This window comes from Notothenia coriiceps, unplaced genomic scaffold, assembly GCF_000735185.1.
Source record: "Notothenia coriiceps isolate Sejong01 unplaced genomic scaffold, NC01 NC01_scaffold00012393, whole genome shotgun sequence".
In the NCBI taxonomy this organism is placed as follows: Eukaryota; Metazoa; Chordata; class Actinopteri; order Perciformes; family Nototheniidae; genus Notothenia; species Notothenia coriiceps.
Window position 1 is genome coordinate 1 of NW_011345094.1, and position 14,848 is coordinate 14,848.

Below are 14,848 nucleotides of genomic sequence, written 5' to 3' on the forward strand. Positions count from 1 at the left end.
TGCTGACCAGCTGTTGCTGATAGTGCCCAAGACCAGGCTCAAAACCAGAGGGCACCGAGCCTTCGCAGCAGCTGGCCCCAGGCTCTGGAACACTCTGCCCCTCCATGTGAGGTCGGCCCAGACCCTAGGGGTTTTTAAATCCTCACTAAAGACTCACTTCTTCTCCCTGGCCTTCTAGTCAGAGCGGAGCACGACTCCTGACATTTCCCTGTGTTTGATTTTTATATTTGCTGTTATTTATTATTTGCATGTACAGCACTTTGGCTCGACCAAAAATCGTTTTTAAAATGTGCTATATAAATAAAACCTGATTTATTAAACAAGGGAAATGTTCCTTAGAAAAAGGGCTCAATATAAACTAGGTATCCATTTGGGAAGTGCTGCTGATCCTTTTTGTTTCACATTTAGTATCGAGGAAACGTCAGTGAAATCTTATCTGGTGCACATCCTGTCAGGATTACTGACATGGCTGATTTTAAATGTGATTCAAACGGCAGCTACATAGTATTTACACTAACACCCTACTTCTGTAAATGTTTCCTGTTGGAAAGGGGCTTAAGAGTAATCAAAACAATCCAGTGTTTTAAATGAAATGGTGCACATCAGCCTGTGGAACAAACTGTGTTCTGCCTGCCTGTGTGATCTGTTCATCTGGTATTTTAATATCCTTAATCCGGTGTTTTCCACAGGGCCTTGTTCACCTATGAGGGAAACAGTAATGATATCCGCCTGGCAGAGAAAGGAGGTGAGTAACCGAGCTGAAATAGTTATCACGTTTTTATTATCTCAACATGGTAATATGAAAAGTGTGCCGGAATTTCGTTGTCAGCGTACAGCTGGAATATCTGCACAAAAGGAGTGCTTGCCTCTGCTTTCTCACCCAGACATTTGTAAGAGGAAAAATGTCCACAGTTACAAAACCAACCACAGTAACCACTTGACTTTTCCACCATGTTTATGCTTCAGATGGAGGACTGGAGGAGTTGGTTGAGGAGTTGAACAGTGGAAAAATTATGTACGCTTTCTGCCGGGTCCTGGATCCAAATTCTGGCCTCCCTAAATATGTCCTCATCAACTGGGTTTGTGTTTCACTTAACTATCCTGTGTTTGTTTGTCCTCCTTTTTAAGTGGCCATCCCTTAACTTGTAGAGTATCTCTTTATGTTTCAGACTGGGGAAGGAGTAAAGGACGCGAGGAAAGGGCAATGTGCACATCACGTCAGCTCCATGGCTACTTTCCTCAGGGTGAAACTCTACACATTTGACTCAAGTCTAGTTTTAATATGCATTTGAATGTCTGTTTATGTTTGCAGAGGTTATTTTGAATTCTAAATTGCATGTTGTTGATGGGTTTTAAGCTGGACTTTAAAACAGAAATGCTATGAGAATGTTGCACAGCTTACTGCATGTGTTATTGTAAAGATAAACAACTTTTCTGTGAGTTATATCAACCAGCATACAATGCATGTAAACAAACTATTGTGTGGTGCATGCATAGACCAAGATAACAATTGTAGGTGTTCACCCTGTGAATCTAACTTGTATTCCCTGCTGCTTCAGGGAGCCCATGTAACTATAAATGCCAGAGCAGAGGATGACGTGGAGCCCGAGGTGATCATGGAAAAGGTGGCCAAAGCTTCAGGAGCGAACTACAGCTTCCACAAAGAAGCCCCCAGCCGCTTCCAGGACAGCGGCCCTCAGGGTCCCGTGGTATGCAGCGCATGCATTTCCTGCCTTGTGCCCTTCGGTTTGCTTTTGTTTCATGCTAGAGAGATAAGCAAAGGGATAGATCTTAACTAGGCTTCATAATCTAAAAGAAAGGGTTACTCTTTGTTTTGCCATTCATTCACACATGCTTCAAAATAAAACATTTGGAAATGGCTGGCCTATAAGAAAGTGTATCATGCTTTGGTTCAGAGGAAGCAACCATTGGTTTGTATTTGATAGTCATTAAAAGATCAAAACATAAGATAGTTACAAAATGATAATGAAATGTATTTTCCTTCTCGTAGGGCTCAGTGTACCAGAAGACCAACGCCATGTCTGAAATTAAAAGGACCAACAAAGACAACTTCTGGGCTCAGACAGAGGTAAGCTGCGCTTCGGACTAAAACATCATGAGTGTCAGAGTACCTCAATCATCTTTAAAAAAAAATGACTCTCTAAGAAATGTGTTCTTTTAATGTAAGATGTTTTGGATTCATTGATTCCAAAACCACTCTTGAAATTGCAGAATCTGCAAAAGTGCAGGAGTTTTTAAGACATTTGACACATATTTTCATTTTTCGCAAAAGCCTTAAAAAAATCCAAGGCATGCAGTTTTTATCCATCGCGTTCTTAGTCAGCGAAGGCATTGTTGGAACCTTTTCCTTTGTCTGCAGTTTTGGCTCATCCCCTTACCTGTCACAGATAGAAAGTGGTGCTCATTGCCTTGCACTTTTACTTGGATAAACTATTCTGAAATCAAGCTTTTTAGTGGCTGTAATATAAGCAAATTACCAAATTCATTGTCGACCTTGTTGGTCCGTTTGGTTTTTAGAAAGACGAGGAGAAACGACGCAAGGAGGAGCGAGCCAAAGCAGACGATGAGCGCCAGCACCTGGAGAAAGAGAGGAAGGACCGAGAGGCCAAAGAGGCAGGGCAGAGGGAGAAGAGGGACAAGGAGAAGGCGTCTCAAATCGACGAACAAAAGTAGGTATCAGCCGGTGGAAATACACAAGGCCAGTTTAATGTAGCACATGTTGAAGGGTTGACATTACCAGTGGTCAACAAAGTAAAAGTACCAATACCACAATGTAGAAATACTTACAATTTAAAGTCCTTCATTCAAAATGTTGCTTGCGTTAAAGCAGGGGTGTCAAACTAAATTTCATCGCGGGCCACATTCGCATAAAGGTTGCACTCAAAGGGCCGGTTGTAACTATATAAATATATAAAATATAATATATAAATAATGTATTATATTACATTATTGCCTCTGAATTAGATTATTATCGGATAGGATATTAACTTAGTAATTAACTACGTCTGAAAGCAGAAGTCCAGGGCAAATAATTGCAAGTCTCTTCAGTGCGCATGTCACAAAACGAGATGCATTGTGGGACATGTAGTTTATGGGCAACCTGCTTCCGTAAAGTGGCATGTAACCGTATAATAAACGTATTATATTCTTTGCAAGGTCTTGAGGGGCCACATAAAATGAAGTCGCGGGCCGGATTTGGCCCCCGGGCTTTGAGTTTGAGACCCCTGCATTAAAGTATAAAAGTTAGCATCAACATGTACTTGTGGTACAAAGAGTATGGGTACTCATTCAGCACTGGCTCATGTCAAAAATATATATATTATTTTACTGTAATATATTTGTTGATGTGTTCAACACTCTCCTGTTGCAGCTGGTAAAGCAAAACAAATGTATCTTAACCTCTTAATAGTACATAATACATGTAAATAACAATATTTATCTCTGAACTGTAATAGATTATAAGTATATAAGTAGCAGGAAATGGACTTGCTCTGGTGAATTAAAAGTACTTAAAAGTTGTACTTAGGTAGAGCACATTTAAGTTCATGCTCTTAGTTACTGTCCACCACTGCAAATGGCGTGTATAGATATGTAATATTTGTTCTTATTTGTTCGACAGGAAGTACCAGCAGAAGCAGGATTCAACCACTAAAGAGCAGGAGAAACAACGCTATGTGAGTGAAGGACAAAATGTCGCTCTGAGTTAATGTGTTTCAACTGCAAGAGGAAGTGTCAGTGTGGACTGGTGTGAAATGAACTTTCCTATATAGCGTTTCTTTGATAATGCATGTAGTTAGAACTGTTTTGGTAGTGCACACATTTCATTGAGTTAGAAAGGTAGATGGTGTCAGCAGTGTCAACATTGGTATCGACATCATCATCAGGAGGAGGAGAACCAGGCAGCCCAGAAGAAGGGAATCAAGAGAGGTGAATCTGTGGAAAAGGCCAACGTGAGTTCCCCTTCCTGAAAGTGCTCTCTTCTGGCCAAACTACTTCCTGTTCTCTCGCTTACCTCAAAACAAGTTCTAGTGTCTTTGAAGCTCAACGTAACACACCTTCCATTTTCCAGCCTTTACTGCGTGGTGTCTCCTTTCTCTGTGATCACTAACGGAAAACGACATCTGTCTGTTGTGTCGTTTTTTTTCTCTGCAACACTTCCCACTACATTATTAATAACCCGAGGCTGTCTAATTCTTATTGTTCCTATTGTGGCTTCTTTTTTCCCCAGGAGGCGGCTTCTCTCATCTCTCAGCGCGCTTCAAACCCAAGAGAGATGTTCAAGCAGAGAGAGAGAGGAATAACTCCCAGTGACTCTGACGTCCCCTCTGTTCGCCCCGTCAGCCCCCAGCCAGGTACCAACCTCTACATATAATCTGTTGGCTTTAAATGTCTCAGCCCTTCCTGCCATGCACAGGGTTTCTGCTAGAGGAGATATCTGCCCCACGCTGTCTTTTTCATAGCTCTCACTTTCCTTCAGACTTCTTTTTTGTGTCATACTTAACGCGGTGCCTCCATCATGTGGCGTCTTCTCTTCCTCTGCTTAACCGGTCTGCACTTTTTCCCTCTCGTCCATTTCTTTTTGGACTTTTTGGTGGCTCCGTATGTGTCTCTGCTTAGGGCGTCTGCAAAGCCCTTTCCTGGCTAAGCCGGGGTATGAAGCTGAACGAGCCGAATCCCCTCAGCGCCAAGCTTCTCCTCTGCCAGCCGGCTCCGCCTCTCCTGTCCGTGCCACAGGTGTGAGCTTAGAGCACACACACACACACACACACACACACACACATACACACGCGCAATTATACAAGTGGAAAGAATGCATACACAACATATCGGGTGGCAGTCTCATACTTCACTAAATGCCTCATTTCTCATTGTTTGTGTGTCTGATCATCTTCATAATCCTTGTGATCACAAACATCATGAGTCATGCTTCCATTCAACGCACTTTTTGTTTCCCTAAGAAATCAGATGATGTGTTGTTACTCCTCAAGTCCCAACAGCTCCTATCTGTGAGTTGGGCGGGGCTCTCCTGCCTGTGTGGACCTGTGAGTGTGTTCCCTGTGTCCATGCATGTCTGTGCTTGTGTTTTGGGTGATAAGAGCCTGATGTGGATGACGGACAGTCCAGGTGTGAGTATGAGGAGCAGCAGGAGGAGCAGGAGGAGGCTCCTCTGCCGCAGGAGCAGGTTGAAGGTGGGGCTCATTTCACACCACCCTCACTGTTAAGCATCAGCATTGCAACCGTCCCATCTGCATCGCATGAAACATTTTGTTTGTTATAAACACATAATGTTCCCTTCACCTGAGCTGCCAGGATCAGCTGCTGCTGCTGCCCCCTGCTGGTTATCAGACAGCACTGACTGTAATCTCTCTTTTCAGAGGAGGCACCAGCTGCCCACATCCAGGTGGCTCCTAAAGAGCCTGCTCAGGTGATTGTTTATTCCCCTTTTAACAGGAAATGCTATGCCTGTTTTCTTCCTTCATATCAATAATTCTGAAATGCATCTTTATTCCAGCCCGAGGTGGAGGAGAACAACGTCGAGGAGGTGACTCCTGATGAGACGCCGGACAAAGGCGCCTGTGCCAGAGCCCTGTATGACTACCAGGCTGGTGAGTTTTCTTTGTATACTACACCGTAACAATCAACATTGTTTTGGCTGTTAACCTTTTTAGAAATAAATGTTTTACTGTGGTCAAAAGACTCTCGCTTGCTGCCCACAAAGGGAGGCTGGCACCTGTGTTAACGCTGCGGCCTAACAGCTGATTTACATAACCACAATAACACAAAATAAAATTCAGATCTCACTCTATTATTGTGACCTACTTGAATACATTTAAGTCTGGTGATGATGATGATGATGATGATGATGATGATACCAGAGAAAAATGCGGCAGCCAAATTAAGGATTTTTTTCCCCCCAGAAGATACATTTTTATTTTGAGGGTGATGATAACATATGACAACAACCATAAAAAAAAAAAAGAAATCACCTTTTGGCATAGCCGTTAATAAAATGCCAAATGTTTGTACATTTTCAGTCATTTTCTTTGGACATCAAGACGACAGAATAGCTTATTTTAAACGTTTAAAATTAAGCTGGTTAAAACTATTGATTGGGACCAAAATGAAATTATAGTGTATTCCAGTGACTGCTATATATGTAAACTATTGTTACGTTTGCATTGTGGGAATGATAGTCTAATAATCGTCTGATTGAAAAAGTAAAATGTGAATATCATGACGTATCTTTCCTGCCGTTGATGAGAGTTTGCTCTTCTCCTCCAGCTGACGACACAGAGATCTCATTCGATCCCGACGATATCCTCACCGGCATCGAGATGATAGACGAGGGCTGGTGGCGGGGCTACAGCCCAAACGGCCATTTTGGAATGTTCCCAGCCAATTACGTGGAGATGATGTAGCCCCGCCCCCAACCCCACCTCAACATCATCACACTGGCAGCTCCCGGAGGACCTCTGCAGGAAAACAACACGCTGCACACTCTACTCCCATTGAGCTGATCAGGATGAAAACGGAGCGTCGTGGACCAATGAAACGTGATCGTGGGCCAGAAGCTTTCTAAATCCCTCCTCTTTTCAAGAAAGCAATTCCATTAAATTGTTGATGTTGTGAGCGACTGATGGCATAGTTTAGGGATTTGTGAAGACCAATACTCCCTCCCTGTCCACCCTAAATTCCATTTCCTTTCCTTTACATGTGATGCAGTACATTATCAGCCTTTTGTTAAGTCTTAAATTTAGCACTTGTCGTTCACATTCCTTACAAAGTGACTTCAGTTTCTTTTCAGGTATACTTTTTTCGCTACTTGTAGCAAATGCTCCTGTGCATTTCAGGAAAAACAAAGATGGCGGTACCAGCTGCAGTGTAATTTTTTGCCTTGTTTTTTGCCTTTCTTTACCAGCAGACTGAACTTTTTTTTTCGTGATTTATCCTGTGTGAATTTCAAACCATGTTTTAGTACTGGTCTCACTGTGGTTGAAGTGAATATTTAGAACAAAAAAAATCCCGATGTTTGCTGTGCTCTGGATGGATTTAGTTGGGAATGCATAAAACAATTCAGTTCCCTTTAACTGTGAGTGTATAACGGTTGTTTCCATTTCATGTCCGTCTTCATCTGAACCAGAGTATTTCAACATATTTAACGTTTCAGGGACAAGCTGAAGAGAAGAAATCATGTGTCACCATTATTTTACTTTGTTTAGATCTCGCTGGTCTGAGGTTGAGTGCATAACAGAGATATTGTTATGGTGCCATAATGACGGGAAAGTAACATTTTAATTGAAATCGTGCGAGTTCCCTGTTTTATCATGGAATAAATAAGTGGCCCTTTGAAGCTTTGAGGGAAAACACTTATTGATAAACAGAAAAGGGCATCATGTATCCATTATTGTTTCAGAGTATATTGTAATGCAAAGACATTCTTCATAATAAAATAAATAATCAAAACCACGATTTTTGTTTTTTCTCAGATCATTGCAGTGCATACATTTCATCAAACCTTGACAGAACAGCAGGGATTGTCTTAGGTTTAACAGGAACTCAGATGTATACACAGATTCTCTGTGAGCTTTTCAATCAGTTTCCTGGAATTAAACAACAGCTGGGGAATTCACCGCTAATGCATAGGTTTCATTTTCACACCATCATCTGATTTCACCTCTCCCACATCCGGCAGTTCCATCTCTGTTCGCTTGAATTACGAGAGATGTGTCCTACTCATTTAAAGTGATTAAATATATGACAAATCTTCATAAACATTTTTTTGTAATACTTTATTTTTAATTGTACTTTTAGTTACAATAAATCAAAGACATACACAATATACACTAAGTAGGTACCCGAAACCTTTACATGGCGTACAAGAGAAAAAAAAGAAGAAAACAGTTGATTTTCAATATATCTTTAAACAATTTGGAGATATGTTACTTGCTTGCTTTGTTACATTATTACATTATGTTACTTGTTAGATGCTTTTATCCAAAGCGATTTACATACTCAATACTGTGGGCAATTTGGGGTGAAGTGTCTCAGGGACACAACGACATGCTGACTGCAGTGGGGTTTGAACCTGTGACTCCCTGATCTGAACACCTACGCACAATTCACTGCGCCACACGCCTCCACCTTTTTCCCATCAAAAATATATTTTCTGGGGCTTTTGTTTACTTACACATTTTGAATGTGCAAATCAAACATGCCTGCAGAATAAAGCCCCTAAAGAAACACACTTTGAAGTCGTATAGGCATTCAGTAAAGTTTCTGTAAAGCCTTGTATTAAATTGTCATCTTTACATAATTTATTATAGTGCACTTTCAATACTTCCAGAATATTAGTTTCAGCTTGTATGAAATTGTGTTTTTAAATGTAATTTAATATTAGCTTGTCACTAAATGAATCAACCTATTGTCTGTATTTAGTTTCAGAGTAATTTCCTTTTCCACCTACACTATCTAGAAACGGGTATCACATAGCTTTCCCTTTTTAACACCTTTAACGCTCAATCAAATGGTTGTACTTTTGTTAGTGTATTTGTATCCCTAAAACAAAAACAACTAATTTATTCTGGAAAACTTTGTTCAAGTTATGACAGTCTCTCACCATGACTTCAATCTGACTGCAGTTACAGATTGTTCCCAGGATAGTGACTGAAAATTCACAATATTTTCTGTAATCTATCGCGCTGCCCTCATCTCAACCTCGTGTTTATGTCAGTGAAAGTCTGAAATGAATAGCTGGGGATTTCTCAATCTCACAACTGATGTTTTTGCTCAACGGCTCTTAACATTTGCTATCGCTTGCAGGGGATTGAAGAGATCAAAGCTCGGCAAAACATATTGTCACAATTAAGTGTCAAAAGGAAATTCCTATTTAGCTCATTGTACAACTATGAATATATGTAATTCAACAAGTTCAAATAGAACAAGGCAAGTTTAGTTATATAGCACATTTCAACACAAGGCAATTCAAAGTGCTTTACAAACATGAAAGAAACATATTATGAATTGACATTTAAAAACACTCCTTTAAAAGCAGCGACACATGAATGAAAGTCAGTGACAGTGCAGTGTGAGATACACACATCTGAAATGTTTAGGTCTGACTCAATCATTGCTCACTTTTTAGCAGAAATAGTTTTCCATCACCTCCCTTTCTTTCTACTTTCTTGTTTAACTTGTCCTTTAGTTATTTTAAATGTGTCCTGCTAAATGAACCCCCCTTTGGAAAATTCTAATCTGACCCCATGGTACCTTTTAGTTTTCGCCGATTTTTATATATATTTTTGCACATAGTAAGTTTACCTTGTCTTTCTAGGACTTAAGACATTTGTCACATAGATTTTGCACTTCTATAACTAACCTTGCATTCATATAATATCTGGTATATATATTTTTTTCATTTATTTATACACCTATTTATCGGCCATTTAAAAAAAAAAAATCACATGTAATGACAATTCCACTAATATCAAGTTTGGATGATGGAAGGATGAATGTCCGGTGCCTTGCTCAGGGGCATCACGGCAGGGCGGGAGGTGAACTGGGACCTCTCCAAGTAGCAGTCCACTCTCCATATTTAGGTCTGGTCGGGGACTTGAACCGGCGACCCTACATTTTTCACACATTTCTGTGACACCTTTAAACCTTATTTTAAAAACATAATGACCAAATATTTGTAGGAGCTTTTCACAGATTTCTTGGACATTGTTTTGGACATTTATGACAAATGTTCACTTATTTATCTGCAATTTTTAACACATTTTTGACATTTTCAAAAATAAAATGATGATTTGAACTAATGTTAAACATTTTGCATTGAATTCGTGATTTATTTAGAATAAAGTGTAGGACACCTTTTTCTCAGCAAGTTGCTTTTATGAATAGAGAATACTCCATGGTTTACGATGCTCATAACATTTGATTTTGACAGTTGTGGTTTAATTAAACAACAACAGCAACAACAGGTCTTTATCTGACTCACAGCCCCGAATGCGACGGACAGCATGGTCTGCATGCGTGCGTCCTCCACCGTGCCCACTACGCCCTTCCTGTACATCAGAGCGCCGCCCGCCAGCGTCCAGAACTTCACGTGTTTGATTCCCACCGACACGAACTGCGAGTCTGAGTCCGGGCGAAACTCCACCACGAAGATCCGGTCGGGGTGTCCGGCCTTACTGCACACCTTGGATCCTGCAGAGAGACATATGGTTTAATGATACTTTAAGGAAAGGCACACAAAGAAGTCTAGGTTCAAACTGGGAAGAAAGAACTTTAACTTATTTAATAATGAAGTCATCTCTTATAGCGACAGCAGAAACAAACAAAGTCGCTGGGAGGCTGAGGCCGGGCCTGTTTGATGTTGTGTGACACGCTAAAAAAGAGCACTTGCTGAGATCAAAACTCTGTTGAATTGTAATGTAGTAAAATACGCGGTGATCAGACGTAGACATTGTAATAATAATGATCAAAGCAATCATAATTCTTGCGTTCAACAGTCGGCCCTGTGTCACCCTCTCTTCCACACACACACCTCACGCAGGTGAACAGGATTATAACGAGTGCCGCCCATATCCATGTGACCCAAGCCAACCAATCAATCGTGACCAAACAAATATCTTATATTAAAACCAAACGCATCGCTATACATGTTTCATGGCTCCTACTTCTCTCATATTTTTTAATATATTTTGATACGGATTTTAGACATTTTTTGCATATATTTCAGAGAGACACACGTGATTTAATTATACTTTAATAAAAAGACACAAGGAGGTGTATGTTCAAACTGGGAAGAACGAACTACACATTTTATAATGACGTCATCTCTCATATTTTGGAGGATTTTAGAGTTTTTTAACATATATTTCTGACTTTCTTTTTTTGTTTATGTCCTGAAAATATGTCGAATAATAGTTTGTGCAGGTCCAAACATTTGCTCAAGAATTGTTAAGAAAAGAAATTCTGAAAAAGTCGATATAAAATAAAGTCAGAAAAATGTAAAAAAAAAATCACAAATATTTGGGATTTTTTAGAAAAATGACACCTAAACATATATTATAATATACAAAGGTTTTAATTATACTTTCATTAAAAGACACACCGAGAGGTACATTTTCATATTGGGCAGAGATAACTTTAATTTATTTTATAATGTAAATATGTAAAAAGATAAAAGTTTGTGCATGTTCAAAAATGTTCCAAGAAATGTTAAGAAAGATATGTCAGTAAAAATATGAGAAAAAAATGCGGGAGTTTCCGTTGAGTTATGGATCTGAGGAGTACTTCCTGTATGTGAGTATTTAACAAATGTATGGCCCTCTCTGACCTTCCTGCCACCTCCACACGGTGATGGTGTGTTCAGGCTCCACGTACCTTCCTGCCACCTCCACACGGTGGTGGTGTGTTCAGGCTCCACCTACCTTCCTGCCAGCGCCACACGGTGATGGTGTGTTCAGGCTCCACCCCGACGGACAGCAGCAGCTTCCCCGTGGCGCTGAAGTTCACGTAGCCGACGCCTTTAGTGTGCGGACAGCGCAGGATGGACAGCGTCTGTTTGCTCATCGCGTCCCACACGTGGATCGAAGGGGTCGTACCTGTGTAGAAATCACAAGAGGAAACACAGAGAGAATGTATTCATTTAATTATTTATGTATTTATTTAACTTTGGCTTAACGGCATTCTATAAGAGGGGTGCAGTTGAAGAAAACGTATGCTACACAACAAAAACAAGACAAAAACAAAACAGTAGTCGTGACTTCCTGGGGTGTGCTTGTTTAATTTGCGGAGGAATAAACAAACAACATCGGGGAATTCTCTGTTCAGATAATGTCACATAAAAAAATATTCGATTTGATAAACGTTTACATTTGAGCATCATTGATGTAAACCGAAAATGTATACCAAAGTTTAATGACAAATTGTGGATACATTTTTTGTTGTCTGGGTTTTCTGGGTTTTAAGGGGCTATGGTGGAGGGAGAGGCGGGGTGCGTTGGATTTGTTTACCTGGCACTTCACTGATGTCGCCTGAGGTGTTGTGAGAGCGACGGGACAAAACATACACACATGAACAGAAAACAAAACAAAAAACAGATAAAAACCTGACGTGAGAGGTTAGTAAAGAGAGATAGAAACTATTATTTATTCTGCTAAAAGTAATGTTTTAACCGTTTATTATTTGAGGCAGTATTTAAAATATTTCTTCAGCCTTCTAAATTGTTATTTTTCTTACTACTAAAAAACGTGATGCATTTAACAAGTGTTTTGCAAAATGGTTTATTTAATGTCATTTTTATTTCTGCTTGGTGCCAATCGATACAATTGACCGTCCAAGAGGGCCTTATCTATGTTGTTATGTTTTTTAGTCCTGCTTTTATATTAATGCATGAGAAATAATAATTAAATGATATAATATAATGGTATAACATTTTGAATCTTTTAATACTTCAAATTGACCTATTTTTTTACATACGTTTGTAGTGTTGTATTGGTACGTTTACTGCAGTAAAGTATCTACATATTTCTCCAGAACTAAATGTTTTTAATACAATAAATCTCACAAGTTAAGGAGACGAAAAGTAGAACCCTACTTCCGGCAAATTGAAAAATTACATACATACTGTATCTTCGCAAGAAACAATTTTAAGACACTCCCCTACACACTGATTATAGTTTGTACTTTTAAATTCAGAGTTAGTATTCATTCTCATAGTTGAAAACAAGTGAAGCAAGCAGGTTACACATGAAGCAGAGGAGAGAAAAACATGAAACGCACGCCACACACACACACACACACACACACACACACACACACACACACACACACACACACACACACACACACACACACACACACACACACACCACACGCTGGTGAACAGGATTATAACGAGTGCCGCCCATACCCATGTGACCCAAGCCAACCAATCAATAGTGACCAAACAAATATCTTATATTAAAACAAACGCATTGCTATATACGTTTCATGGCTCCTACACAGTCTTTAAAACAGTCTTTCAGAATGTCTTGACTTGCTGTTGTGTATCTGTGCAAAGATGTCATTAGAAAAGTGTTTTCACATTTTAAATCTAACATTTTAGATTTCACCCACAAGGCATCAAGATTAGGTATGTAACATTGTAGGAGCAGCAGCAAGCGGGTCAAGGCCAGAACCTGCATTTCTCAAGGAAGGAGAAAAGAGTAAATGTGTTTAAAGTATATTTTTTGAGTTTTTGTTTCACTTTTATGTTGGGAAACCATCTAAAAAACGTTTAAAAGTATCTGGAGGGAGCTTTTAAAGAGGTTAAAACTAGATAATTTGTTTTGGTCTGCGCGCTCAGTGAGCAGCCGCAGCAGTGAATAGAAACTGTATAATTATGTGTAAGTGAAATGTGTTCATTTCCTCGCAGCACTGAGGATAAATGAAATCAAACACAAAACGGATTCTTATTCAATGTGACGGCAAGTTGTTAAATCCCCAGCTCCTCATGGGTTTTTATCCGAAGACAATCTAATCTCAGAGTGTATTCCCACAATGTGTTTATGGTTATGAATCCTGAGGAAATGTTAGCACCAGCTGTCGTCTGCAGCAAATTAAATCACGTATGGAAATCTTGCTTTTTAGTTGTTGTGCAGTTGGTGAAATGGATCTAATCGCTGAGTCTTGTGCCTAGAGAATGTTCACTTCTTACCATAATAACAAAAGATCCAGCAGGTGGCACTGTTGGTCCATTTTAAGCACATGTTGAGAGGAAAATTGGTCGAGAGTGACACAGTCAGATTTATCCATTTACATCACATATACGATGTCAGATGTAGATAAAACGCGCTTGATGAGCTTTTAATGTGTAAAAAACCTCACAGCACATTTTGCCGGATGCTTGGTGTTCTGCTTGTAGCCCTGAAGCTAATCAGTGTGTGTGTGTGTGTGTGTGTGTGTGTGTGTGTGTGTGTGTGTGTGTGTGTGTGTGTGTGTGTGTGTGTGTGTGTGTGTGTGTGTGTGTGTGTGTGTGTGAAAGTAACAGAGAGTGTGTGTGTGTGTGTGTGTGTGTGTGTGTGTGTGTGTGTGTGTGTGTGGGAAAGTGAAAGAGAGGCAGGGGAGGTGAGTGCAGCAGGAAGTGTTAGATCCTTAAGCCCTCTATAAAATGAGGTCAGAGAGTTGTGGAATCTAAAAGTACAGAGGTGGAGACGATGATTTTATACACTTAATCCAGTTGTGTGTGTTAGTCCCTCCCCAATCAAACAGTGTTATATAAAATAAACCCTTCCCAACAGAGGCAGACATCATTTATTCCTACGCTGAATAGACCAGAATGCAATGCAGGCAAAACAGATTTTTGCATTTTGAGTAGAAGCCATGACCCTCTCTCGCTATTGTTGATACTTTTGCTCTCTTCGCCTACTCACTTAACCCAAAGTACAGTTCCCTTTTGGAGGGTTGGTGCAAAGTTGTTTTGTGCAACGTAGAAAACCACAGAAGAAGAAAAATATGAGGATTGATGGATAGCGGTCCTTTTTGTTGGTCTTACCTGCAGTTTATTTCAAACTGAAGTTCACCTTCTTTAAAGAGGCTCTGTTATGCTTTTTGGGGTTTCCCTTTCCTGTAGTTTGTTATATGGATTTTTGTGCATGTCAATGGTCTGCAAAGGCTAAAATCCCAAAGTGACCTCCCCCTGCCTGAAATGCCTCCATTGGACTCCTTTGAACATACTGACATCACTATGTAACACTTGCGCTTCTACTGGCCAGCGCTCCAACACATTGTACATGATAGGCTAAGGGGCGGGACATCTCTAAGCGGTTGACCAATCACA

At 40.0% G+C, this 14,848-nt stretch overlaps 2 protein-coding genes across 5 annotated transcripts; one reads left to right on the plus strand and one right to left on the minus strand.

The window, feature by feature from the left end:
- The first annotated feature begins 651 nt into the window (after window positions 1–651).
- On the plus strand, window positions 652–7,489 carry LOC104947324 (drebrin-like protein A). Of its 4 annotated transcripts, XM_010773302.1 has the most exons (14): window positions 652–745; window positions 967–1,079; window positions 1,170–1,244; window positions 1,560–1,709; window positions 2,012–2,089; window positions 2,539–2,690; window positions 3,641–3,695; window positions 3,906–3,971; window positions 4,250–4,373; window positions 4,639–4,755; window positions 5,118–5,210; window positions 5,397–5,446; window positions 5,534–5,627; window positions 6,304–7,489. In XM_010773302.1, exons 2-14 carry the CDS (start codon window positions 1,014–1,016, stop codon window positions 6,438–6,440), a joined length of 1,257 nt encoding a protein of 418 aa, XP_010771604.1. In that variant the 5' UTR covers window positions 652–745; window positions 967–1,013; the 3' UTR covers window positions 6,441–7,489. The 4 variants fall into 4 exon arrangements, with proteins under 4 accessions (XP_010771604.1, XP_010771605.1, XP_010771606.1 ...); XM_010773303.1 differs by lacking the exon at window positions 3,906–3,971; XM_010773304.1 differs by lacking the exon at window positions 5,118–5,210 and having other exon boundaries at window positions 653–745.
- Window positions 7,490–7,531: 42 nt separating this feature from the next.
- On the minus strand, window positions 7,532–12,057 carry LOC104947325 (echinoderm microtubule-associated protein-like 6). The gene is made up of 4 exons (XM_010773306.1): window positions 12,042–12,057; window positions 11,457–11,630; window positions 10,019–10,227; window positions 7,532–7,537 (listed from the first exon to the last, which is right to left on the minus strand). Exons 2-4 carry the CDS (start codon window positions 11,596–11,598, stop codon window positions 7,532–7,534), a joined length of 357 nt encoding a protein of 118 aa, XP_010771608.1. The 5' UTR covers window positions 11,599–11,630; window positions 12,042–12,057.
- Window positions 12,058–14,848: the final 2,791 nt, after the last annotated feature.